Here is a 23,463-nt window from a genome sequence, read left to right as displayed (position 1 = left end):
GTAATAACTAAATATGAAACTTGTCAATGATTGAATATTGAACATTCAAATCATTAAAGAAAATTAATTCAAATTCAAAAGGACAAGAAAAAATGTCGACTAATAGTAAATCATTAACACCACTTCTACATTTTTTGTTAAAATAAGACAATTTAGTGTTTTTTTGCAGCATATGCTGCATCATTACAGTGTCATCAATCAACATCAAACACTCCCAAACATTCGTGATTACATTCTGGCAAGTAGATTTAAAGGAACCTACCCAAAATATTTAGTCCTGAAAATGTGACCCTCTTGCAGTAAGAAAGGTAATGATGCAAATTTTTCTCTGTCTCACCTGAGAGAATTGAATGTTATTATGTCTGTTGATTTCTTAAATTTGAATCAATATTTATTGACCAAACTGATATTATGTTTTCAGATAATACGTACAATATATGAATACTTGAGCTTTAGGGACATAGAAGCAGCTAGTCAGACTTGTAAAAGCTGGTATGCAGTATTTCTAGACAGCAGCAAACTTCAAAATATTATGGAATTTGTCATTCACCAAGAAGATAGTAGAACTTTGGCTGCTTTATCAAGACTTCCTAGTCGCTGCAAAAGAATCACGTTTAAGGTAGGACCCATCTTACTTATAGTTTTAGCCGTCTTGAAGACTCTGAACTTAAAAGTGTGCAGCTTGAAAAGACATATAAAAAATTTAAAGTTGAACTTGCCAGCCATGACAAAGCAAAGAAATGAATGTGAAAATGACAGATCGGGTCTGTGGCTAGTAAAGGAAAACGAAGAGAACAAAACATCCAACGAATATTTTGCCCGTATAAAACATACACCCATTTTGTCATTTTCATATCCCTTTTCTTTGTTTTGAAAAGACATGTTTTTCATATATTTACTTAAGCTTAAAAATGGCTTGAAAAAAAAAACAGGTACTTCAAATTGCTGGAGTCTTTTAAATAGGTGCTTTGAAATTTCAACAATGGCTCATTCCAACATTAGCGGGCTGACAACATCAAGGGGGACTGGCGTGAATTCAATTACTCCTTCTGTTTTATTTTTCACGGAATAATAGCTTTTAGGATTTGTCATTCTCCTGGGAGGCAATCAACAATGTCAGCATTAATTCTGTTTACTTTTTTTTATTGGCGCTAAAATATCGCGTTCCTTTGTTCAATTGTAAGTTTGATTACTTTGCAAATGCTTCCTATTCAATTGAACATGCTGTTGTTGCAGGTCTTCTAACTTCAGGCTTTGTTGTTTATCATTTTGTTTGTAATTCGTTGTGGCTCTCACTGTTGCTTGCCTTATGTAAAAATTTACATAAGGCACATAAACCATAAACCACAGATTTCGTTGTGCATAATTTTCGTTTCCAGTTCGTCGATATTCTCTAGATCGCTTCTCTTCTAACTGCAGACTTCGTTGCGTGTCATTTTTGTTTGTGATTCGTGGTGATTCTTGCTGTTGCTGGTCTTCTAACCACATATTTCTTTGTGCATCATTTTCATTTGTGATTTGTTGTGATGAACCTAAACTAGCGCGTTCCTTTATCCCATTATACTTTTGATTACCTTGCAAATGCTTCCTATATGATTGATCATGCTCATTGTTGCATGTCTTCTAGCTGTAGATTTTGTTAAACATCATTTTCGTTTGTGATTTATTGTGATTCTTGCTGTTACATGTCTTCTATCTGCAAATTCCAATATGCATCATTTTTGTTTGCAATGCCTTCTGATGCTTGTTGTCCCAAGTCTTCTAATTGCAAATTTTGCTGTGTTATTTTCGTTTGCAATTCCTCATGATTCTCGCTGTTGCTTCTGTTCTAACTGTAGATTTGTTTGTGCGTCATTTTTGTTTGTAATTCTAAGTGATTGTCGCTGTCGCTTGGATTCTAACCACATTATTTGTTGTGCATCATTTTCGTTTTTTCGTTTGTTGTGCTGCTTGTTGTCACATGTCTCCTATTGCACATACCCTCAAAAATATCTATATTATGCATTAGCATGATTATTGTGTTATTCTTGAGTTTTAAGTCATAGGTTGGTAAATCATCAATCTCAATTGAATTGGGAAATTCTGGCGTGAATTTAATTCCTTCTTCCTGTTTATTCTTTAGAGAAATATAACTTCTATAGGATTTGGGTTCTCCAGGGAGTTGGTTTACAATCTCAGCATTATTTCTACTTGCTTCCGTCAGAAGTAAGAAAGTACTACTAACATCTGTTGGAAGGACGGTCTTTTTTGCATAGACACGTTACCATCTCAGTGATGGCCTTCGGAGCTGGAAGAGCACTTATCATGGTTTGTATCAGCTGCCCATCAGACTCCTTATTGTAGCTATGCTGCAGGATATCCATGTGGTGATTTTGCAGAGCAATGCTGGCCTGTCTCCACACCGTGGCTTGGATAAGGACTTGAGAAATTGATGTCGTAGAGCTTCAATGGTAGGAGGTAGCTTGTTGCTTTCTACTATACGCTTCCAATAGAGATGCCATCTTAGGTCAGATTTGCTCTTGATATAAATATTTTTTAGGGTTGCATGCTGCACAGATAAAACATGCTAAAGTGGCCTAAATAGTTTGGCTTGCTAACTCCTCTGTTGAAAGTAACTGCAGGGATATGATAACATTGCTATCTACCTTCATGTAGACTTGCAGCCAGGCTGCTTTGCTGATACCAAAGAACATTCCAGTGTTGGCAGCTCCAGTAAAGGCACGGAAGGCTGGCAAAGCCTTTGCTCTTTCTTTCCATATTGATCTTCCCCTGTACTACTCCGTAGACCATGGATATGGACGCGATCTTCAGCTTGAGATCATCGTTTGGTATGACTAACACCAGGACATTTGTGTCTGGGAAGAAAAAAACTATCTAGCTATCTGGGGGTTTTGCTGTCATATCGAGAGAGCTCAATAGATCTACAGTATGTCAGCTTCTTCGTGATTGTTGTCCTGAAAAAGCAAATCTTTGCTCACAGTATCGCCGGAAGAACAGGTAATAACTAGTTTATTCACTAGATGACTTCCTAAAGTAATTCGAATTACACGCCGATATGCAGACTACCCCGATACGTATACTTCATGCTCTGTAACATGTTGTTCATACAGCTTTTGACCAGTCACGTCTGCAGTCAAAGTTGATGGTACATTTTTATTAGGGATATAGGTATGAGTGATCGCATTGTGCAGCCTGTCACCATCAGAAGCAAATGGGAATGGCTGCCCTTATCTTGTTTATAGCATTGTTGATCCTTCTTGGCAGCACTTGGCCCAAGAGTATGGTGCTTTCTAGTTTTGTCACGCTCCAGGCCAAACTGACTCTGGAGTTCTTCAACTAAACGGGAGAGCTCCAGGGAAACCAAGAACCTTTGTCAGGCACTTCTATTGTTTGAAATGCCAACAAGTCTATACTGAATTTTCATCAGATTGTTCAGACATTCTCACGCATGGTCTGCCCCTACAGATGCAAAGGGGGTGTCATTCTTTGTTACAGCAATATTGTCTGTGGGAAGCTCTCCCCAGGTTTTAGGGTCATTGGTCCTCTTGTCATACATGTTTGCAGTATATCTTAGCCACAGTCACTTGTGTTTGATCCTATCAAAAATAAGGAAGAGTTTGCTTAGCTTCTCTCCGGCTTAGAGATGTAGTTCCAAGTCTGCATTCCAGGTAGTAGAAACGAAGAGCAAGACTTATTCTACTCAATGCAGGTAGTTCATCATTGCCTTGGACATTGTATTCTTTGATCTTTGTGTTTCCCATTCTTTGAAAATTTTGATGACATTAGATGCAGTCATGACCTCTAATAGGCTGGCATTTGCTTGATTCACAGTCTCAGCTTCTGTGTGTTTGCTATTATCAGAACATGCAACTTGAGAGACATGCAACAAGAGAGACAAAAAAAGTCAGAACTTTGAACACTAAAACACACACAAAATTAAAAGTTAGCATTTGCTATAAATGAAATTAACACTGAAAAATAGCTTTCTCAGTCCTTTTCCGACTTTCTGGATCTAATCCAGTCCCTTGAGTCTCATCCGACTTTCTTTGCTGTCTTCTTACTTGCTTGGGCTTAACCCTTTCCGACGAAGTGGTTCCAACGTGAAACCACCTTTTTATATTTTTTTACCATGATCCGTATGTGGTGAAAATAAGAAACCACTGGTCTAGCATATGCCTAGCAGCGCTGTCTGACGGGCAAAATTTTATGGGCAGCCTAACTGACACCTAGTGAGGTGATATCTAGTAATTCTATTGGACCACGTGCTGTTTTTTAGAAAGTTTAAAATACTTAGAAATAGTAGTATCTTTAATATTGTTTGTCCTGTAAATTTGTTCTTTGTGTAGTAGAGTACAAGTTAGTAGCATCACAGTTTCAGATATGAAGCACGATAAGGAGATATTGGACATGAGAGACTGGTCATCCCCAATGACCACCTTGCAACATATGCTAAAAAGTTTTTTTTGGAGTGGTTTGAGTTTGAGACCACTTCAGCAGCTCGACAAAAAAATGAAACTCAAGCAATTTCCACAAAACTGAGTCTAGCATCTAAAATCTTAAAATAAATTTGCTCTTTTTTATTCTTTAATTCTAAATTCTTGATCTGATTGACCATATCGTATTTCAAACAAATTTATATGCTACTCAGAAAGGTGTTTCGTTCACCCCAATTACTGGAGATGAAATGAAAGTTTTTTTTTTTAGCAATAAATATGCTTATGGATATCAAGACAGTACCATCTTATCGAGATTTCTGGTAAAGTCACGATGAACTAGGAGATAATTACATCTCTGGGCTGATGAATATAAGCCGTTTCAACTGGATTCTTGCTCACGCTCATCTAAATAATAATTTGATCTTACCACAGACAAGAAGTGGTAACTATGACAAACTCTACAAGATCAGACCTCTGATTGACAAACTACGCTCAAGCTTTTGAAGGACTTACAAGCCTACCAAAGAGCAGGCCGTCGACGAAAGCATAGTCAAATTCAAAGGACGTATTGCTTTCAAGCACTATATGCCTATGAAGCCCATAAAACGAGGATACAAGATCTGAGTCAGAGCAGACACGCACGGTTTCGTTTGTGATTTTCAGGTCTACACCAGGAAGTTAGCTGACCATAGAGAGTTTGGACTTGAAGAACGAGTAGTTATCGATCTTACCACGGGATTGGAAGGCAAAAATTATCACATTTATTGTGACAATTTTTTCGGTTGAGTAAACCTCATCGAAAAAATGGAAAAAACCTCCTGGAACAGCAAGCTCTACTGTTGTAATACAGTTCATGCAAACCGTACAGGTCTACCCAAACTCAAAGCTGAAAAAGAGCTGAGGCAAGGTGATTCGGACTTCACTTTGAGTTCAGATGGAATCCAATTGTATGCTGGAAGGACAAACAATGTGTACAACTTCTTTTGACGATTCATAAAGAAAGAGAAGTGACAAGGATCGGTAGGAAGGAGAAAGACAAATATATTACCCAAGTTAAATGCCTAACCGTGGTTATCGAGTACAACAAATTTATGGGCTGCGTCAACAAAGCCGATATTTTGGAGTCTCTCTATAGGATTGACAGAAAAATCAGAGTGTGGTGGCATCACCTACTATGGCACTTCATCGACATTAGAACAATCAATGCATTTATCTTGTTCAAGTTGTCCACTATACCAGATGCTAATAAGATGACGTTGCAAGACTTTAGATGTCGAATTGTCACTTGTTTGGTTGGAAGTTATTCATGCAAGGGTGAGAGAGGTCGGCCATAGAGAAAATTGGAAGTTTTCCCCAAATTCAAGCCTTGCGTTCCTCCAAAAAAGAGATTGGATCAATCAAAACACTTACCTGCTCAGGGTACTTCAAGAAGATGTGCTCAATGTAGTAGAAAGATTGAGCCACATCGCACAAAATGACAATGTTCAGTTTGTAAAGTTTTATTGCGAATGAACTGCACGAAGAACTGCTTTAGGTCTTTTCGCCAGAAGTGAGGTTTTTTCTGCACATGTTTCAAAGTGGTCTCTACCAGGGACCACCTTATATTTCATTTCATAGTTGGAATAATTTTTTTTTAGTTCAATATTTGTCGGTTTCTAAACCCAAGGACATAGGAAAAGTAAAAAAAAAAAGCGAAATTTTCTGACGATTTCTTAATTCGTGCCGGAAAGGGTTAATCATGACCAACATTCTTGGGCTTAAACATGAACATCCTCGCAGTTAGCTAATTCTACAAAAAAAAAAAAAAAAAAGCTGGTCAAATTTGGCTTTGTAATAAAGGTGCTAAACTATTGGACATAAAATTAAATAGGAATAAATAAAAATTCCATAAATTTTCTTGTTAAAAAAACGAAGAAATTGAGAGGAAGTAGTCATGGGCGCTCACAGAAAATTTTTCAGGGTGAACAGACACCAGAATAGCAGTGTTGGGTGAGGGCATGGGAAGGTGTTTTAAGATACATTTCCTTTGGAATAAATTTTTTTTCAAATACATTAAGAAAAAAATTCTCAAATAAAAAGAGTAGTTAATTTTACATGCAAAATGAGACAAAACCGAGCAAAATTTCAAATGGCGAGGATTCCTGGCAAAGGGATCAATACATTTAATCTATTATATATGTATTATGCATTAATAGGGATTTAATCTTAATCCACCATGTCCAAAACATAGAGCAAAAGAAAATCAGACTCAAGCCAAAATTCAGGAAAGATTAATTGTTTTCCAAGATTAAAACTGGTGTAGGCTTATCTCTATGCAATTTCCTAAACCTTAGAATATGTTATGGAAGGAGCAGAGATGGGAACTTAAAAACCGCTTCCAAGGAGATCTGATCTCATCATCAGAAGCTTCATTTACCTCTCCAAGATCAACGGCTTTCCAAGATCTCAAAAGCCCCTAAAGTGGACTTTTGCGAAGATCTTCGCAATTCTAAGGGTTCATACTCAAAACTCAGCCTCCTGGCATAGAAACCATGTTTTGATTTCGTAATAGCCATGTAAAATATATATTTTTATAACAAGACGATTCTCCTCCTTGAACTGATATCTCTTATATCTTCAGGCATTAAAGAAAAATAATACAGATGAAAATACAAATTTAAACTTAGAATCCAGCTGTCAGATTAATCCTCTTTCTTTTTCATACGAAAGTCGTATTAAACAGTTCGTGGTAATGAACAAATCGGGCAATTTTTGAAGAAAAGGGGAAGTTCCCCAAAAAAGGCAAGTGATCTTTTTGAAAATCATAATATTATCACAAATAAAATTTTTAGCACAAAAAATGTTTTCAAACAGTCCATGGTAACGAACTTCAAGCTAGTAGTGACTCGGAGCAATATTCCCCAAACAACATTTGATACATCACCAAAATTGGTTTTTGTTGCCTACCGGAAGCTACGAGCCGGAGAAATCTTTGCCTGATTCTTGAAAAAAGGGAGAAACACCGCCAAATGTGCAAGCGATCATATTGAAAATCAAATTATTTGATTAATCATCTCAGAGAACCCTAAGATTGAATTTTCAAGCTCCTGTTAACAAAGATGTGGAATGTGTTTTTTTTTTCACAAGAAAGATCAAAGTTCTTGGGTCCTTTTTAAGTGACCATGAAGATTGTGCCACGGAACTTTCGTTTTCTACTATTCTATGGCACCAAACTGCAATCTTGCCCCAAAGAGGACCAAGTCTCTATCAGTTGAAAATTCTGAGAAAGGCAATCTATTTAAAAGTTAAAAACTCCTGTTAGTCATTTGTAGGCGGGGTCGGGGAGGAAGATGACTAGAAGAATACATTTCAATGCCCAAACTGCTAACTTTTGATGAGCCTTCAGATAAATAAAGAAAGGTATAGGGGGAGTAAGAAGTAAAATCACTCTTTCATTTAGAATAAGTCTGAATAATTGTCCTGCGGGGTGACATCTTCCTTCTTATTGCAGAAAAATGCTACTGACATTTATTTCAAAGCTTCGTTTAAGTAATCTGATTTGCTTCCTATTTCATAAAATTACATACAGAGATTTGCAAGTCCACATCAGCCGTTCTGAAGGACATGCGGTGAGTCATTTTGTACGCCTGGTGGCGGAGGGCAGATGCTTCAAAGGGTACATTTAATGCAAAATACCCTAACTCTCATTAAGGCTCCAGGTATATATAATGGGTTTTGGGGAAGGGGGAGCTGTGAAAAGTGATATATAACCTCTCTTGAATCCTAAGGATATTTTTGGTCTACGCCTTTACTATTGAAGTGGGGGGATGGCGGTTAATAGTGCCCCTTCCATTGCTAAAATTTTTCTCTATGTAACATAAAATATTACTTTCACATACCTACCAGCACAGGACTGCAAAAGGTGAGCGGGGCCATCCTGTGCCCCGCTAGGAAATGTCAGTAGTGATGCCATAACGAATTCTGAGGGGCCCATAGCCGCTACTCTTCTTCTTCACCATTAATCACGAAGAAGTTAAACGGCAATTCCCACAAGGTGCTGATATAATTGAGCTTCTTCAAGATGCAGGTGCTTGTAATGTAATAAGGAATGTTTTTTCTGGTCACTATGTTAATTGTTTAAAAACCTAAGGGTGTTGAAAAAACCCTCAGGGCCCCCACCAGCCAAGTAGGGACTTAGTCCAAATTGCTCAAATTGATCTTATTCCAATATTTATATAGTTTTTTCTGGTTTACATACAGGCCCTTTATTTCCATTGCTGCTAACAGACAGAGGAACTCCCGTTATGTATTGATTTTCTAACAAGAGCAAAGGCGAGCCGTTATATGGTCTAGAAGTCTATTGATTTTCCAATGTGAACAAGGGATTTTCGTTATGCAACAAACAGCATTATGCAAGAGAATGTTATTCATATAGTGGGTAATGGAGCGGGTAATTTCCTTTGTTCTCTGGGGTCTACAAAACCCAGAACCAGACGAGGAATTTCATCAGTCTTAATTTCGAGATGTCACGTGAAACAAGAAACTTGAAAAAGGAATTGGCCCCTGCCTACTTGCAGGTAAGCTTCTATGCATATTAAGGGATGGCTCTTCCTCCTTTCCACCAAAAAATAAGACAGGATTATAGTCAAATTAGAACTGGTATAATTCCCTATGTGAAATTAAAAAGTAAAACCCAGACGCATCCTGCTATTGCATAGCACCATCGGTGATAAAAAAATAACCTAATTTTCTCGCAAAATATATGTTTTTACCTCGTCTGCAATTTCAATGCGCTTTTCGGCTAATCGAAGCCTATTCTAGAAGGTGGGTAAACACGACTTAATTAAAATCTGTCAGATATTTGGGATTAAACCCTCTAATGATAGTGAACAGCCATCGTTACACTAATGGATAAGGGTTCATCCTTTTGTCTGGTAAATTGAACGCTCTGATATTACGGGTGGTTCACAATTTAGAAATATTTTTTCCGTTCAAATTAATCGACTTATATTTACATCAAATCTTTGGGTGCAGTACGCTGTGATAACTATTTTCATATGAAAAATGTTATTAGATTTAATTTAACTAGTCAACATATATTCTGGGAAGGGGGCATAGACCGAGCTTAAGTTATTATTCGTTAGTTACTTGCCGAAAAAGGGTCGCTTTTTAACATCTGCCATTGTATGGAAAATTTTCTCCCAAATTCCATTGGAAAGGCAATTATGAAAAAGGAAAGATTTTTTCAAAGGAAAAAAGCATATTATTTCTTGTTAAAATAATCAAGGGTAAAAGTGCTGTTATCATCAGTTGGATTAATGTGTTATTTTTCAGACTATCCACACGGCTTCTGATTGGACAATTGTATATTTCTTTATGCATCCTTTGTTGAGACATCGAGAGTCATTAATACCAATATCCCCTCCTACCTATTCTTGAACGAAAAACCACCCACGATCACATTCATCGCTAGAGTATAAGACACCTTCAATATATTCCTGTAAACACTTCATATTTTGAGCTCTGTCAGTTAACATTAAGAAGTGGATTAGGTGATACTTTAGCAATATCAAAAAGTTTGGCTGTAATTACATGTCATTTTCGACCCATTCAGTGAGATGGCTAACAGAAAAAGTACTTGTGTTTGTCCTGAAATCGATTGCAATGTTATACTCTTAGGCCACGGCAATTGGGTCATAGAATGACTTATTACAGGAGGTCGTTCATGAATGTCGGGCTAAAGCCTGGACAATTCTCTACAGTACACGATTGGGACTCTGGGAAGGATTGTGTGTTTCACAAAATCTGAGGTCTAGCCTGAGATCCCTTGGCGAGTGATTGCAATTACGACAAAGAAGAAAAGGTTTCAAAAGGGCGAGAAACACCTCATTACTCATCAGTACTCAAGTCAGAAACGAAAAACATCACTCTTGTCAAAGAAGAAAAAGAAAGCAAGAGCAAAAATTGTTAGATCGAAAAAGTATTTCTTTTCCTAGAAATTACGTATCTACCGCACAAAGAATCTCAACCCTTAGTCACCTCATCTCTGAATCTTTTCAATGCAGAAAATGTTGATGTGAGTGTAGAACATGATTACTATGAACTATTTTATCCGCAACCGCCGCTTTCTGAAAATGTTCATTTTCAAATTTATTCCAGTGAAGACTATTTCATAGATTTAAATTCTACATTTACAGATTTGAGTATTATTGTCAAAAAATCTAACAATGCAAAACCAAGTGCTGCCGAGTGGTTATCCTATGAAAACTGTGTATTACACAATTTGTTTAGACAACTAAGTGTCTACATAAATGGAACGTTGGGGAGCACAAGCATCCATCTTTCAAACTATGCAAGTTACATACTATTCATGCTGATGACTCCAGAGTCGTATAAGAAGCTGAGAGGTTTAGCCATTGGATGTACATGTAAAACGGACACTGACACTACTGATATACTTAAAGAGGTGACAACTACTGATTTACACATGGTTGGGAAATTAAATCATGAAATATTTAATATCCCTCAGTGGCTGCCTCCCGATGTTAAGATTGATATAAAGTTACAGCTTGCTCCGTCCAATTTTATTTTGTGAAAAGTACTTGCCACTGCATCTGAAGCTACAGTCTCTCTCACCTCAGCAATGCTTCGTGTACGAAGACAACAGGTTATCAGTTCTGTTGCTTTGGCAATTTAAAAATTAAGAGCAAGGGGGAATATTATTAAACTGCTTGATCTGGATGCAATCACGAATTAACGACATATTGCTACGGGTTCACGTACCAACACCGACTCGTCAATTATCAATAACGAAATTCCTTCAAAACTTACTTTAGTTTTTGTAAAAAGTGCTTGTGCAGTTGCATCATGGCTCAATTCCCCACACGAATTTAAAATGTTTGGACTTTCATCTCTTGTATGTAAAGTAAATGGAACTTCGCTCTACAATTTATCCTTTGATAAATCCTACAGGACCCTATATGAATTTGCTATGAAATCCCTAGATCGAGATTCGCAACTATTTGAAAATGGTATAACCGACACCATTTGCAAAAACTCATGGTATCATTATATTGGATTTTTCTGGTACTTGGGATATGAGTATTGTCTGAACGGGCACAGTACGATTAGAGTGTACCCTTGCCGAATCGTTGACGGAGAGTATAACATTAATCTCGCTAAATCACTTAGAAACCAATTACGAGTTACCCATGATGAAAGTGTTCTATTAGACTTGGTCCCGTGAACACAAATCAAATAATCAAGGTATTCATCTTGGATCCGTACATGTCCAAATACAAATCTTATTGCGTACCCTCTTATTTCCTTGAACATATTCAAAGGGTATATTCAAAGGGATCATTGTTACTGGTAGTCTGTCAACTGTAAAGACAGGTTATTGGCTATGCATTTTTCAATCAACGATGAATTTCGAATTTTTTGATCGTCTTGGCCTACTGTATTCATTCTACGCACCCCACATCAAAAACTCTCTTGAGCAATATCAATCCAATATTTCATCTCTTAGTTCTATGACTATCTATCTTAGGTCTGCTCTAGGAATGACGTATGGACGGATGGATGATAGACTTATCTATCAACAAGTGAAATGACATAAGTTTTATACAATCCTAAAAAGTACTTATGCCATATTTGCCTCTCACTCACTTGGACTATCTGTCTTGGCTTTTTCTACAATTAGCCATGGTCTGATGCTCACAACTATTTGATTTTGAATTAAATTCAATACCTTTATCATTGTTACTGGTAGTCCTTAAGTTGTAAAGACGGGTCATTGGCTATACACTTTTCAAACAGCGACGAATATTGAATTGTTTGATCTTATTGGCCTACCGTATTCATTCTACACATCCCACATCAAAAACTCTTGAGCAAAATCAATCCGATATTTCATCTCTTAGTTCTATGACTATATATCTTAATTCTGCCCTCGGAATGACTCATGCACGGATGGATGATAGACTTATCTATTAACAAGTGAAATGATACAATTTTTATACAATGCTGAAAAAGGCTTATGCCATATTTGCCTCTCACTCACCTGGACTATCTGTCTCGGCTTTTTCTACCATTAGGCATTGTCTGATGCTCGCAAGTATTTGATTTTGAATTAAATTCAAATTCAAGTAGTTGCTGGCATCAAGCCATGGTTAATTGTAGAAAATCTATTATTCAACATTGGATGAGAGTACAAGATTGATCAACCAAAAGCTGTGATTTTCGTGCACTATTATATTTTATTTTTCGATCTCATGGATATACTTACAGTAAATTTCTCAGCATTTGTGTAGATAATCCTCGAGTGAGCGACTTTCTAATTGAAAATACCCTTTCCTACCTGTACAATATTGATTTCAGTGACCTAAGAGTGAAGTGCTTCTAAAATGTTTGTGACTTTATTTATTCATAAAACTTGTATGCACAATAAAAGCCTTTATTCTTTAGATTTCTTCTTCCAAGTATAGGTAACCATCGACAACGATAAGTGGCGGCAGCTCGTCAGGACTCAGTTTGTACTCATTTTGGCATGCAAAGTAAGGGTCACATTTTCTACAATACAGTATAACTTCATTTTTATTACTTCTCTATGTAAAGTCAATAATACTATTTTGATTCATATTATAAAATTCACATGTTTCAATTTGCTTGTTTGAAGCAATGTCACACTCATATTCTCATATGAAGAATCGCTTTCTGTAACAGCCAAATAAAAATCAGTAGGTTTATAGTCATAGTAGCCAGTATCTTCACAGCGATGTCATAAAAACCTGACTCTTGTTATTCCATCAGTTGAAGCGTAGACCAGGTTCTTCCTCCCGGAACAATTTAAAACTACGACGATACCAGTCTCTTAAAAATAAACTGAAATCTCGTTTGAGTTTTTTTCCCATCATACCAGGGTAAGTGTTTTCCCATTGTTCAGATTTATCATAATGACAATTGGAGCATGGCAAACCTCTAGTGTGAGAGTTACAAACATCTTCAAGACAGGAATTTCAGTCTTTAATTTGTACTAAATATCCTCTATGCAATTTACATGGATTGCATAATCTTCACTTTTATACATAGTCTACACTTACTCTTCATAGTCAGCAACAATAGCACAAATCTCACAGGATGACCAGCTGCCCAATGTATACAAACATAATGGACATGCGTAAAAGATTTTTCATTGATGACTGTCTCACTTCCAAAAAGAAACTGACTTTTGATCAATAAATTGAATGTTTCTTTTACTTCTAGGAAGAGTAATCGAGTGACGTCACGAAACCAGTTTGGTGAGAATTTTTCGACTTATTTGATGTTGCCATGCGAAAAAGATATTAGTCTTAATAGAATTTATAGGTAGTCTTCAAAAGCAAATCAACAATATCATTTTGTTTTGTTTCAATTAGTATGTCAGTGAATCGAGTAATTGCATCTGGCCATTAACACAATAGTCCAAAGATGGATATCATCAAGCATTCTTTGGGAGAATATTTTCTTTTGCGCTGATAACTCTTGAAAATGATCATTTAGAATCAAACATTTTTCCAAAGTCACTAGATCCCGTATAGATTTTGTTTCTCAAATCCAATCCTTTTTAATCTTGACACTGTCTCTGACCATAATACACTAACAAAGAATGAAGATTATTTTCACCTTTTTTGTTGTCAGTAAAATATCCAACAAGAAACACATTTTTTTACTTTGAAACATTTTTTTATATTTAGTGATTCATGGTTCAATGAATGCATCTGTTCGTAAACTATCGATGGTACTAGTAACGTTTGCAGGGGGTTTGTTTTTCACCAGTTCATCTTTAATTTCCCTGATCATATTGTCTGCCAGTGCTCTTTTTATTTTGCCAGGGATTTCTCTGTCTATTAAGGCATTATTTTTTACATAGATTACAGTTTTGGCGCATATATAACATATGTTGTGGGACTACACCTGTCTTCTTTTTACCTTTCGTTGAATTTTAATACTAGGAGGGTGGTGATAAGATTCATCAACTGGGAACGTGTTACTACCAGCATCATGAGCATGAAGTTGGCCCTCACCATCAACTACTATTTTTATGTTTGCGTTCTCTTTCAACCCTAACTTCTCTGGTGATGCTACTCTTGCATATCCACCTATAAAACGTGAATTTTTTCGGTACCCCAAAGAAATTTAATATATCGCTGTCGTGACAACGCACGCATACATATCCAATAGTGTTACCATTAGCACTTGTTCCATAATTCAAATATTTCTCCTTGTCGACATTTAATGCTACTACACGCCTTCTTGAAATATTTTATCTTCACTTCTTAAAAATAAGATGTAGATGTTTATTCTTACGATGCATAAATAATACTGAGGTAAGTGAGCCGTGAACCCTAGCAAGTCACGCGAAATTACGTCATCCTCAACATAGGTAAACAATTACGTAACAGCCAGGTGTACCTAATCAATAATACCGGTGTCTTGAGAGGAAAATATCTTGACTGACGGACCTTGAGCGTTTTTTCTATACTCTTAGGTTTTTAAACAATTAATATAACAACCAAAGAAAACATTCCCTATTACGTAACAAGCACCTGCAGCTTGAAGAAAATCAATAATATCAGCGCCTTGACAGAATGGCCGTTAAATATCTTCGTGATTAACGGCGAAAAAGAAAAGATTAGCGGCTATGGGTCCATCAGAATTCGTTATGGTGTCACTGCTAATATCTTTAGGGGAGGGGTGAATGCTACTAGGAACTTTGTTTTCAGCAATTTTAAATGGTAATATTTCTCTTTTTATATACAATATTTTAGTGTATTTAAACATCAGAGAACCCTATCGTTGAGGTTGTCGTTGCTTCAGCCACTTCAAAGATCAAAAATCACACAGAATTTCCATCCATATGTACAATAATAACCCTCTTTGTCCCCCTGACATTCTGTAGTAAAAATTTTATTAAGGACTTGTTTGACAAAGTTACTGTTCCTAATGTTGACAATACATTAAAGTTTTGTTAATACACTATCAGCTAGTGTGGTAAATTAGCTTTTGAAATTTAATAGTTGGGATATTAGAGCTAAACTATTGAAGATTATGAGCATGACTTTTGAAAAGGGGGAGGTACTTTGGTTCGGTACGCCCACTCCTAGGGAAAATAAACAAACGAACAAAATAAATTCATATCGGTGGTATGTTTTTTTTTTTACTCAAAATCTTGCATTTTGTTATTATGGACTTGAAACCTCTGCAATAGGGCTCTGATATGCTGAATTTACAGACGTAATTGTCACCAAGTTCATTGCTCTTTGGGGGTGTTTTTCTCTTTTTTTGGAAATTATTCAATTGTTTTTAGGCTAATAACTTTAGGTAGGTGACTTTTGGTTTAAATAATTTAACATATTCAGAACCACCATTAAAATCGAATTCTTTTGATGTATGTATTGTTATCAAAACTTTTTTTAGAGTTTCGGTTACTATTAGCACAAACCGCTTCTTGCTTGCAGTTTATTACCACAAATTGTTTGATTTTGAATTCTGACATCTCATTGCCCCTGAGAAGTGCCTTGAACTCACGTTCACCAAATTTGAAAGTCTCACAGTCAGTACACTGTGCTAGCGTATCAGTTTAACTGATACGCTAGCGTATTAGCGCTTAACTGAAAACCAATTTTATTATAAATATTTTCTTTTGTACTTAATATTGAAAATAAACATTAAAATTATACTAAAATTTTTAACTGATGAGCTTTCAGCAATTAATATCATTATACATCAAATATTCAGTTTAATTTATTAGTTCTTTCTAAAGTTGCTCAAGGCGAATATAATTTCACTACAAACAAGAGTTTGGATACTGCCCCCTTACTTAACTGTAAATAAAAACCAAAACCCTACTTCGTCATTGGCGCTTAACTGAAAACGAATTATATTACTAATATTTTCTTTTCCAGTTCTTACAGCATTGAAAATAAAAATTAAATTACCGTGAAATAAATTCTTGAACTGATGGATATTTCAACAATTAATATCATTATCCATCAAATATTCAATTTGATGTTGTTTATACTTTTCAAGACGCATATAGTTTTCAGTAAAGCGCCTATGACGCTGTAGGTTTTAGACTTTTACATTGAGAGAAGAGGCGATACCCAAACTCTTGTTTGTAGTGATTTTTGTTCTTTTCAAGCTTGATTTGCATATTCAATTTAACTTTCACTCGCATTAAGATTTTTTTATTCATTTACATTAATATATATTGTATGTTTGTTTGCATTTATTGTTTATTTAATTTCTGTTCGTTTCATTTATTTAATTTCTGTAAGTTTCATTTATACTTCAATAGAAAAATGTTTTTTCGTTTTAAGCTTGATTTTCATATTCAATCTAAGCATTACTCGCTTTAAGATCTATTTATTCATTTATATCATTACTTGTTGTATGTTTTTTCCTAGGGTTGTTTATTTAATTTCTGGTCGTTTTGAGTTTGAATTTTAACAGGTATTTGTATCTGCTGAGCTTAAGTTTCAAATGGTCTTTACTTTTCTTTGAAAAACTTATTTTTCAGAGTTCTTTTTTAATTAATTTTCGTTTGTTTTTGATTGCAAAAATTTCAAATTTTAAAAATTCCTTATTTCAAAATCTAACTTTAAAAAATAAAAAAAATTAAATGTTCATCAAAGTATCAAAACTGGTATCAAAGTAACAATATCAGAGTGAAAAAATGGGTTTGTATCAACCTCGGAGTTTTTATTATCTGATGTTTGACCTATTTTTAACAAAATAGCTATCTCAAAATTTTTATCGGATGGGTTTGGGGGAAAATGGCGTGGGTGGGGGGCTAAGTGCCCTTCGGTCTCTTTTGATTCTTTAAAAGGGAACTAGAACTTTTTATTTTCAATAAAATGAGCCCTCTCCGAAGTTTTACGAGCATCCTTTGTACAAAAATCATTTGTACTCCCAGAGTACACCTTACAAAGCCTGTCCCTGGGACCTGGGGGTTAGTAGCGACACCGGAGTTTTAATACCACATGGTTTAACTATTTTATAAAAAAGGGTGAGCTAAAATTTGTATCGGATGGTTTTATCCATCCGATAAACCCAAAGACATGGAGGGCGGGAGGGGCTATTTGCCCTCCGATCTTTTTTTTACTCATAAGAACATGAACTATAGCTTTTAATTGCCATTCAAATGAGCCCCCTCTGAAGTTTATACGAGCATCCCTTTCACAAGAACCATATACGGCCCCGGACATAGCTTACATTGCCTGCCCCCTGGACCCTGGGTGGTTGTGTCGACACCGGAGTTTTTGTTATCTGACCTTTGAGTTATTTTTAAAAATGGCTATCTCAAAAGTTGTATCGGCTGGGTTTGGGGAAAACGGGCTTGGCGGGGGCTAGGGGCCCTCCGATCTCTTTTGACTCTGAAAAATTGAACTAGAACTTTCAATTTTCATTCAAATCAGCCCTCTTTGAAGTTTATACGATTATCACTGTCATAAGAACCATATATGCCCCCAGGGCATAACTTGTAACGCCTGCCCCTGGGCCCCGGGTGGTTGTGTCGACACCGGAGGTTTTTTTTATTCTGACCTTTGAACTATTTTTAACAAAATGGCTATTTCAAAATTTTTATTGGATGTATTTGGCGTGGGAGGGATAGTTGCCCTCTGATCTCTTTTTACTCTTAAAAAGTGATCTAGAACTTTCAATTTCCAATCAAATCATCTCTCTCTAAAATTTCGAGAATCCCTTCCATAAGAGCTATATATGCCCCCTGAGCATTACTTATAAGCCTGTCCCCGGGTCCTGGGGGGTTGTGTCGACCCCGGAGTTTTCATTATATGATCTTTGAACAATTAAAAAAAAAACGCCTATCTCAAAGCTCCTATTGGATGGGTTTGAGGAAAAAAGAACATGGAGGGGGGGCTAGTTGCCCTCCAATATCTTTTGACTTTTTAAAAGTGAACTAGAACTTTCAATTTCCAATCAAATTTGCCCTCTCCGAAGTTTATACGAGAATACCTTCCATAAGAACCATATATGCCCCCAGAGCAGAAATTACAAGGTTTGCCCCGGGCCCTGGGGGGTTGTGTCGACTCAGGAGTTTTTCTTATCTGACCTTTGAACTATTTTTAACAAAATGGCCATACGTAAAGGAGTTTTTGTAATATGATCTTTGAAGTATTTTTAACAAAATGGCTACCTCAAATTTTTTATCAGATGTATTTTGGGAAACACGGCTTGGGGGGGGGGATAGTTGCCCTCCGATTACTTTTAACTCTAAAAAAGGGCACTAGAACTCTTTATTTCTAATTGAATGAGCCCCCCTTTGAAGTTTATACGTAGACCTCTTCTATATGAAGTGCCTCTGGGAAAAAAATAAATGGAGTGAGGGGGAGGCTAGCTGCCCTCCGATCACTTTTGACTCTGAAAAAGTGAATTACAGCTTTCAATTTCCAATCAACTGAGCCCTCTATGACGTTTATACGAGCATCCCTTCCATAACAACCATATATGCCCCTCGGGCATAACTTACAACGCCTGCCCCCAGGCCCTGGTGGCTGTGTCGACACCGGAGATTTTGTTATCTGAACTTTGAACTATTTTTAACAAACTGTCTATCTCAAAATTTTCATCAGATGGGTTTGGAAAAAGAATGTGTGGGGGGGGGACTAGTTGCTCCCGGATCTCTTTTGACTATTCGAGTGAGCTCGAACTTTCAATTTCCAATCAAATGAGCTATTTCTGATGTTTAAACGAGATTCCCTTTCATAAGAACCATATATGTCCCAGGGCATAACTTACAACGCCTGCCCTCGGGCCCTGGGGGGTCTTATCGACACCTGAGTTTTTTATCTGACTTTTGAACAATTTTTAACTTAATGGCTATCTCAAAATGTGTATCGGATGCATATAGGGAAAAGGGGCGTGGGGGGGCTAGTTGCCCTCCAATCCCTTTTTATTCTCAATAACTGAACTAGAACTTTCAATTTCCAATCAAGTGAGCCCTCTCTGAAGTTTTTACAAGCATCCCTTCCATAAGAACTATATATTCCCCCAGGAAATAACTTACAACGCCTGCCCTCGGGCCCTTGGGGGCTGTGTCGACCCCGGATTTTTCGTTGTATTGTCTTTGGACTATTTTAAAAGAAATGGCTATCTCAAAGTTTTTATTGGATGGGTTTGAGGAAAAAAGGGCTTCGAGGGGGGGGGGCTAGGTGCCCTCCAATCTCTATTGACTCTTAAAAAGTGAACTAGAACTTTCATTTTCTAGTCAAATGAGTCCTCTTTGGAGTTTATACGCGCATCCCTTCCATAAGAACAACATATGCCCCCAGGGCATAACTTACAACGCCTGCCCCCGGCCCCTGGGGGGTTTAGTCGACACTGGTATTTTTGTTCTATGATCTTAGAACTGTTTTTAACAAAATAGTTTTCTCAAAATTTTATCGGATGCATTTGGGAAAAAAGGGCGTTTTGGGGGCTGGTTACCCTCTGATATGTTTTGACGCTTGAAGTGGGCTTGGAAGGGTTGTTAGTTGCCTTCCAATCACTCTAGACTATTAAAAAGGCCACTAGACATTTCATTTTCCATCGAATGAGCCCTTTTTGAAGTTTCTACGTAAACACCTTCTATTAAAACTTTATATGCCCTACAGGCATAACTTACAGCCCTTGCCCGGAGGGCTGGGGGGGGGGGTTGTCATCCTCGAAGACCTAATTTCCAGAATTTTCAACTACGTTGAACAAAATGGCTATCTCAAAATTTTGATTGGATGAGTTTGGGGAAAAGGTGGCATGAGAGGGGGGTTAGTTGACCTCCAATCACTTTCGACTATTAAAAAGGGCACTAGCCCTTTCAGTTTCTAATCGAATGAGCCCTTTTTGAAGTTCCTACGACAAAGCTTTCTATAAAAAAAAAACTTATATGCCCCCGGGGCATAACTTACAACCCGTGCCTTTAGGACTCTGGGGGAAGTGTCCTCCTCAAAAACATTATTTCTATCTTGAAATCAACTGCGTAGAACAAAATGGCTATCTCAAAATTTTATTGGATGTGTTTGGGGAAATGGTGGGCGTGGAAGGGGTGTTAGTTGCCTTCCAATCACTTTTGACCCTTAAAAAGGGCACTAGAACTCTCTATTTCGACTCGAATGAGCCCCCATTGAAGTTTATACGACGACCTCTTCCATATTAAGTGCCTCTGGGGAAAAAAAGTAATAATAATTGGAGCCCGATGGCCTTTACTATAGGCTCTGATAGCTTGTTGTCTAGAACCACTAGTGCATATCTAGTTGAAAGGTTCGGAAAACCTTGCTCTATTCAATTTTTCAAAATATCTAATCAACCACGTGAGGTTATATAATGGGTAGCTGAATTTAAGAGAGATAGAAGAAGTTACAAACAGCGTCTAGTCAGTTTCTGATCATCAGAAAGGAGTATACTGTTTTCTTCTCATTTCTGTGGGGGGTCGAGTTGAATCTTTCAGGAAATTTTGTTTTTTTAGAGGGGGAGGGGTAAGAGAACTTATAATTTTGTGTTTTAGGGAGGGGGCAACACATTTTTTCACAGTTTCCACAAAAGAGTTTCCTCTAGACTTTTTTTGTTTTTTGTGCTTATCGGACGACAGTCTCTTTGGTTAGTATTGGTACAATATACATTGTACAGTCTCTTTGGTCGGTACAATATAATATTGTACCGCTGTCCTTGAAAAAGAAACTTAATTTACTTGCTTGTTTTATTTTTGTTTTTAAATATAGACAGTGTAGGTTGAAATAGGATTAGTTTAAACTCTGATTTTATTTCGTGGATGCAGGGAATGTGTTGTGATTATCATAGCTTTAATTTTGTTTCTTAGTAGATAATTTTTTTAGACCATGCTAGTTTGACATATTTTTAAAAAAGCATAATTTCTAGAATCATCAACGTAGAAAATTGGAAATAACACTGCTTTATCCCTGTTGACGAATACCTTCCGGATAAGTAACAATTAGAAAAGGCAAAATCAGGAATATCAAAACAGAAAATATGATGATCTTTTTTTTTAGTTTTCTTTCGTCTCTCCATTTTTTTATTTATCTCATTGCTGTTTTTGTTTTGATTTTGGAAATTGTGAAATTGTTGTCTTCTGGATTTGGAAATTGTTGTCTTTTGGATTTTGGAACTTGGAAATTGTTGTCTTTTGGGTTTGAAAATTGTTGTCTTTTATCTCATTGCTGTTTTTTGTTTTGGAAATTGTTTTCAAATGACTCCTAGTCATAATTAGCTTAAGAAGTTCTTTTCGTTTCAGAATGTTAGCCTGGAATTCTCAGGAGTAGAAGGGGGGAAAATATTCAGTCACTGGAAGTGTTTGGCGAAACATATAAAATACCTCACTTTCTCCAAATGCAACATGAATGAAAGAACTATTGGAAACCTTCTTTATTATTGCACATCGTTAGTAAGTCTCACTATAAATGACTCAGATTATCCATTTATGACAGGGAGGATTTTCTCTGAATCAATTTGTAATTTGAAAAACTTGGCAACCGTGAGACGTCTCGAAATACAGTCTAGCCAGTATTTATCTGACGCCATTCTCATGAGAGTTTCTAATATTATGCCGAATTTAGAGCATTTTTCTCTGTCTGGTGACCAAATTACTTTTCATTCCGCGATATGGAAAAGGTTTTACCCGGCTCAACAAATGTTTAAATACTCGGACTCCGTTCTCACTTTTAAAATCGTGCAAAATATAATTGAACTGAGAAGTGACACTCTTATATCGATTGACTTTAGCAGGACACAAATTGCCGGTGATGGTTTAATTACTCTTTGTAAAATACCAGGTTTAAGACTGACCGTGCTCAATTTAGAAGGCTGTAAAAACATCGGTCAACCTGGATTCGAAGCTATATCTTTCTATCAAACTGGAATTGTTGATCTAAATATCAACTTTTGCTGTAATATCACTGATAGCATATTTCGGGACATTTGCCTTCGACTGGAAAGGCTGAGAACGTTCAGTTTCCGAAGAGTTTCTGGTATAACGCTGTGTGGGCTAGAGTCTATAACGCTTCTGAAGGAAGTGAGATATTTGGATATGGGTTATTCAGATATTTTTCATGAAACACATCCACAAATTGTGGAGGACAAATCATTGAGTAGACATTTGAGTCATTTAGACTTGAGGGGTTTAGCGTTTGGCCAGTCGTTTCTAAAGTTAATTGCTGCTCAGCTAAAGGGTTTGCAGTACCTGAATATACAGTCATGCCCTGTGAATGACAGCATGTTTGCAGAAATAACTACTAATCTAGTCAAATTAAATGTGTTAAAAGTAGCACATTTGAGTATATCTGATCAAGCTTTGATTGGGGTTGCAAGTGTCGAAATAGACAACAAATCAGATGTTCAAAATCGGAGTACAAATGGAAATCGACATAGAATACCACTTGGCTTAGCTTTTGAAGAGGTTATCAAAGAAGAGGCTAGCCGTAAAAGAGTGTTAAAAAAGACACTCGAAACCTTCTCACTAGATGTAGCTGGACCTTCTTTGAACAACTTGAAAAGTATGTAAATCTATTTTCCATCTTAATCCTTTGTCTCTGACACTGTATTTTTCCAATAGGTAAAGCAAATAATAACAAAACAAATTAGTGGAATTAAATCAATTGCCTGGACTATAGTTCTGGCAATTAATTATTGCTAATTATATGCTGGGTATACAAATGTTTTGTATTGGTTTGAGTTCTGAGTTCGGGCTTTGTTTAGGTGTATTTAGTATTCACATGGTGTCCAATAAAGTTGACGCTTCCTCGCCAATGATTTCGGTAATTCTTGTAGAAATTATTTTAATTTGGAGAATGCATATCAAATGCATAAAATATCCATTTTTCACTTGGATGAGGCCTCATCCCACGGGAATAGAACAGTAGGTTACGTGCTCATTTCAATGAGAATCTGCCAGAGAGATGCGTCAGGAAGGATGGAGATGAAGACAGGTTTTCTGATGAAACTTTGGCTGCAGTCAGTCACCTGTCCTGTTTCTCTTTACGGTAATATTTTAGGGGACTTA

At 36.6% G+C, this 23,463-nt stretch overlaps 1 protein-coding gene across 4 annotated transcripts in view; it reads left to right on the top strand.

Moving 5' to 3' along the window:
* The window catches only part of LOC148945188 (uncharacterized), a 64,836-nt gene that overhangs the window by 31,384 nt on the left and 9,989 nt on the right, over positions 1–23,463 (top strand). For 2 of the 4 annotated variants that reach the window (XM_089099614.1, XM_089099615.1), the window contains exons 2-3: positions 422–619; positions 21,700–22,957. In XM_089099614.1, the coding sequence (XP_088955740.1) occupies positions 422–619; positions 21,700–22,957 (1,456 nt within the window). Of the gene's footprint in view, positions 1–169; positions 309–421; positions 620–21,699; positions 22,958–23,463 lie in introns of all 4 variants that reach the window. The other 2 variants (XM_089099616.1, XM_089099617.1) reach the window with 2 other exon arrangements.

The sequence above is a fragment of the Artemia sp. Qi Xiang Cuo genome, chromosome 13 (genome assembly GCF_049724085.1).
Source record: "Artemia sp. Qi Xiang Cuo chromosome 13, ASM4972408v1, whole genome shotgun sequence".
Classification (NCBI taxonomy): Eukaryota; Metazoa; Arthropoda; class Branchiopoda; order Anostraca; family Artemiidae; genus Artemia; species Artemia sp. Qi Xiang Cuo.
The sequence above is the reverse complement of the archived record's forward strand: the minus strand, read 5'-3'. Positions and strand labels throughout refer to the sequence as shown.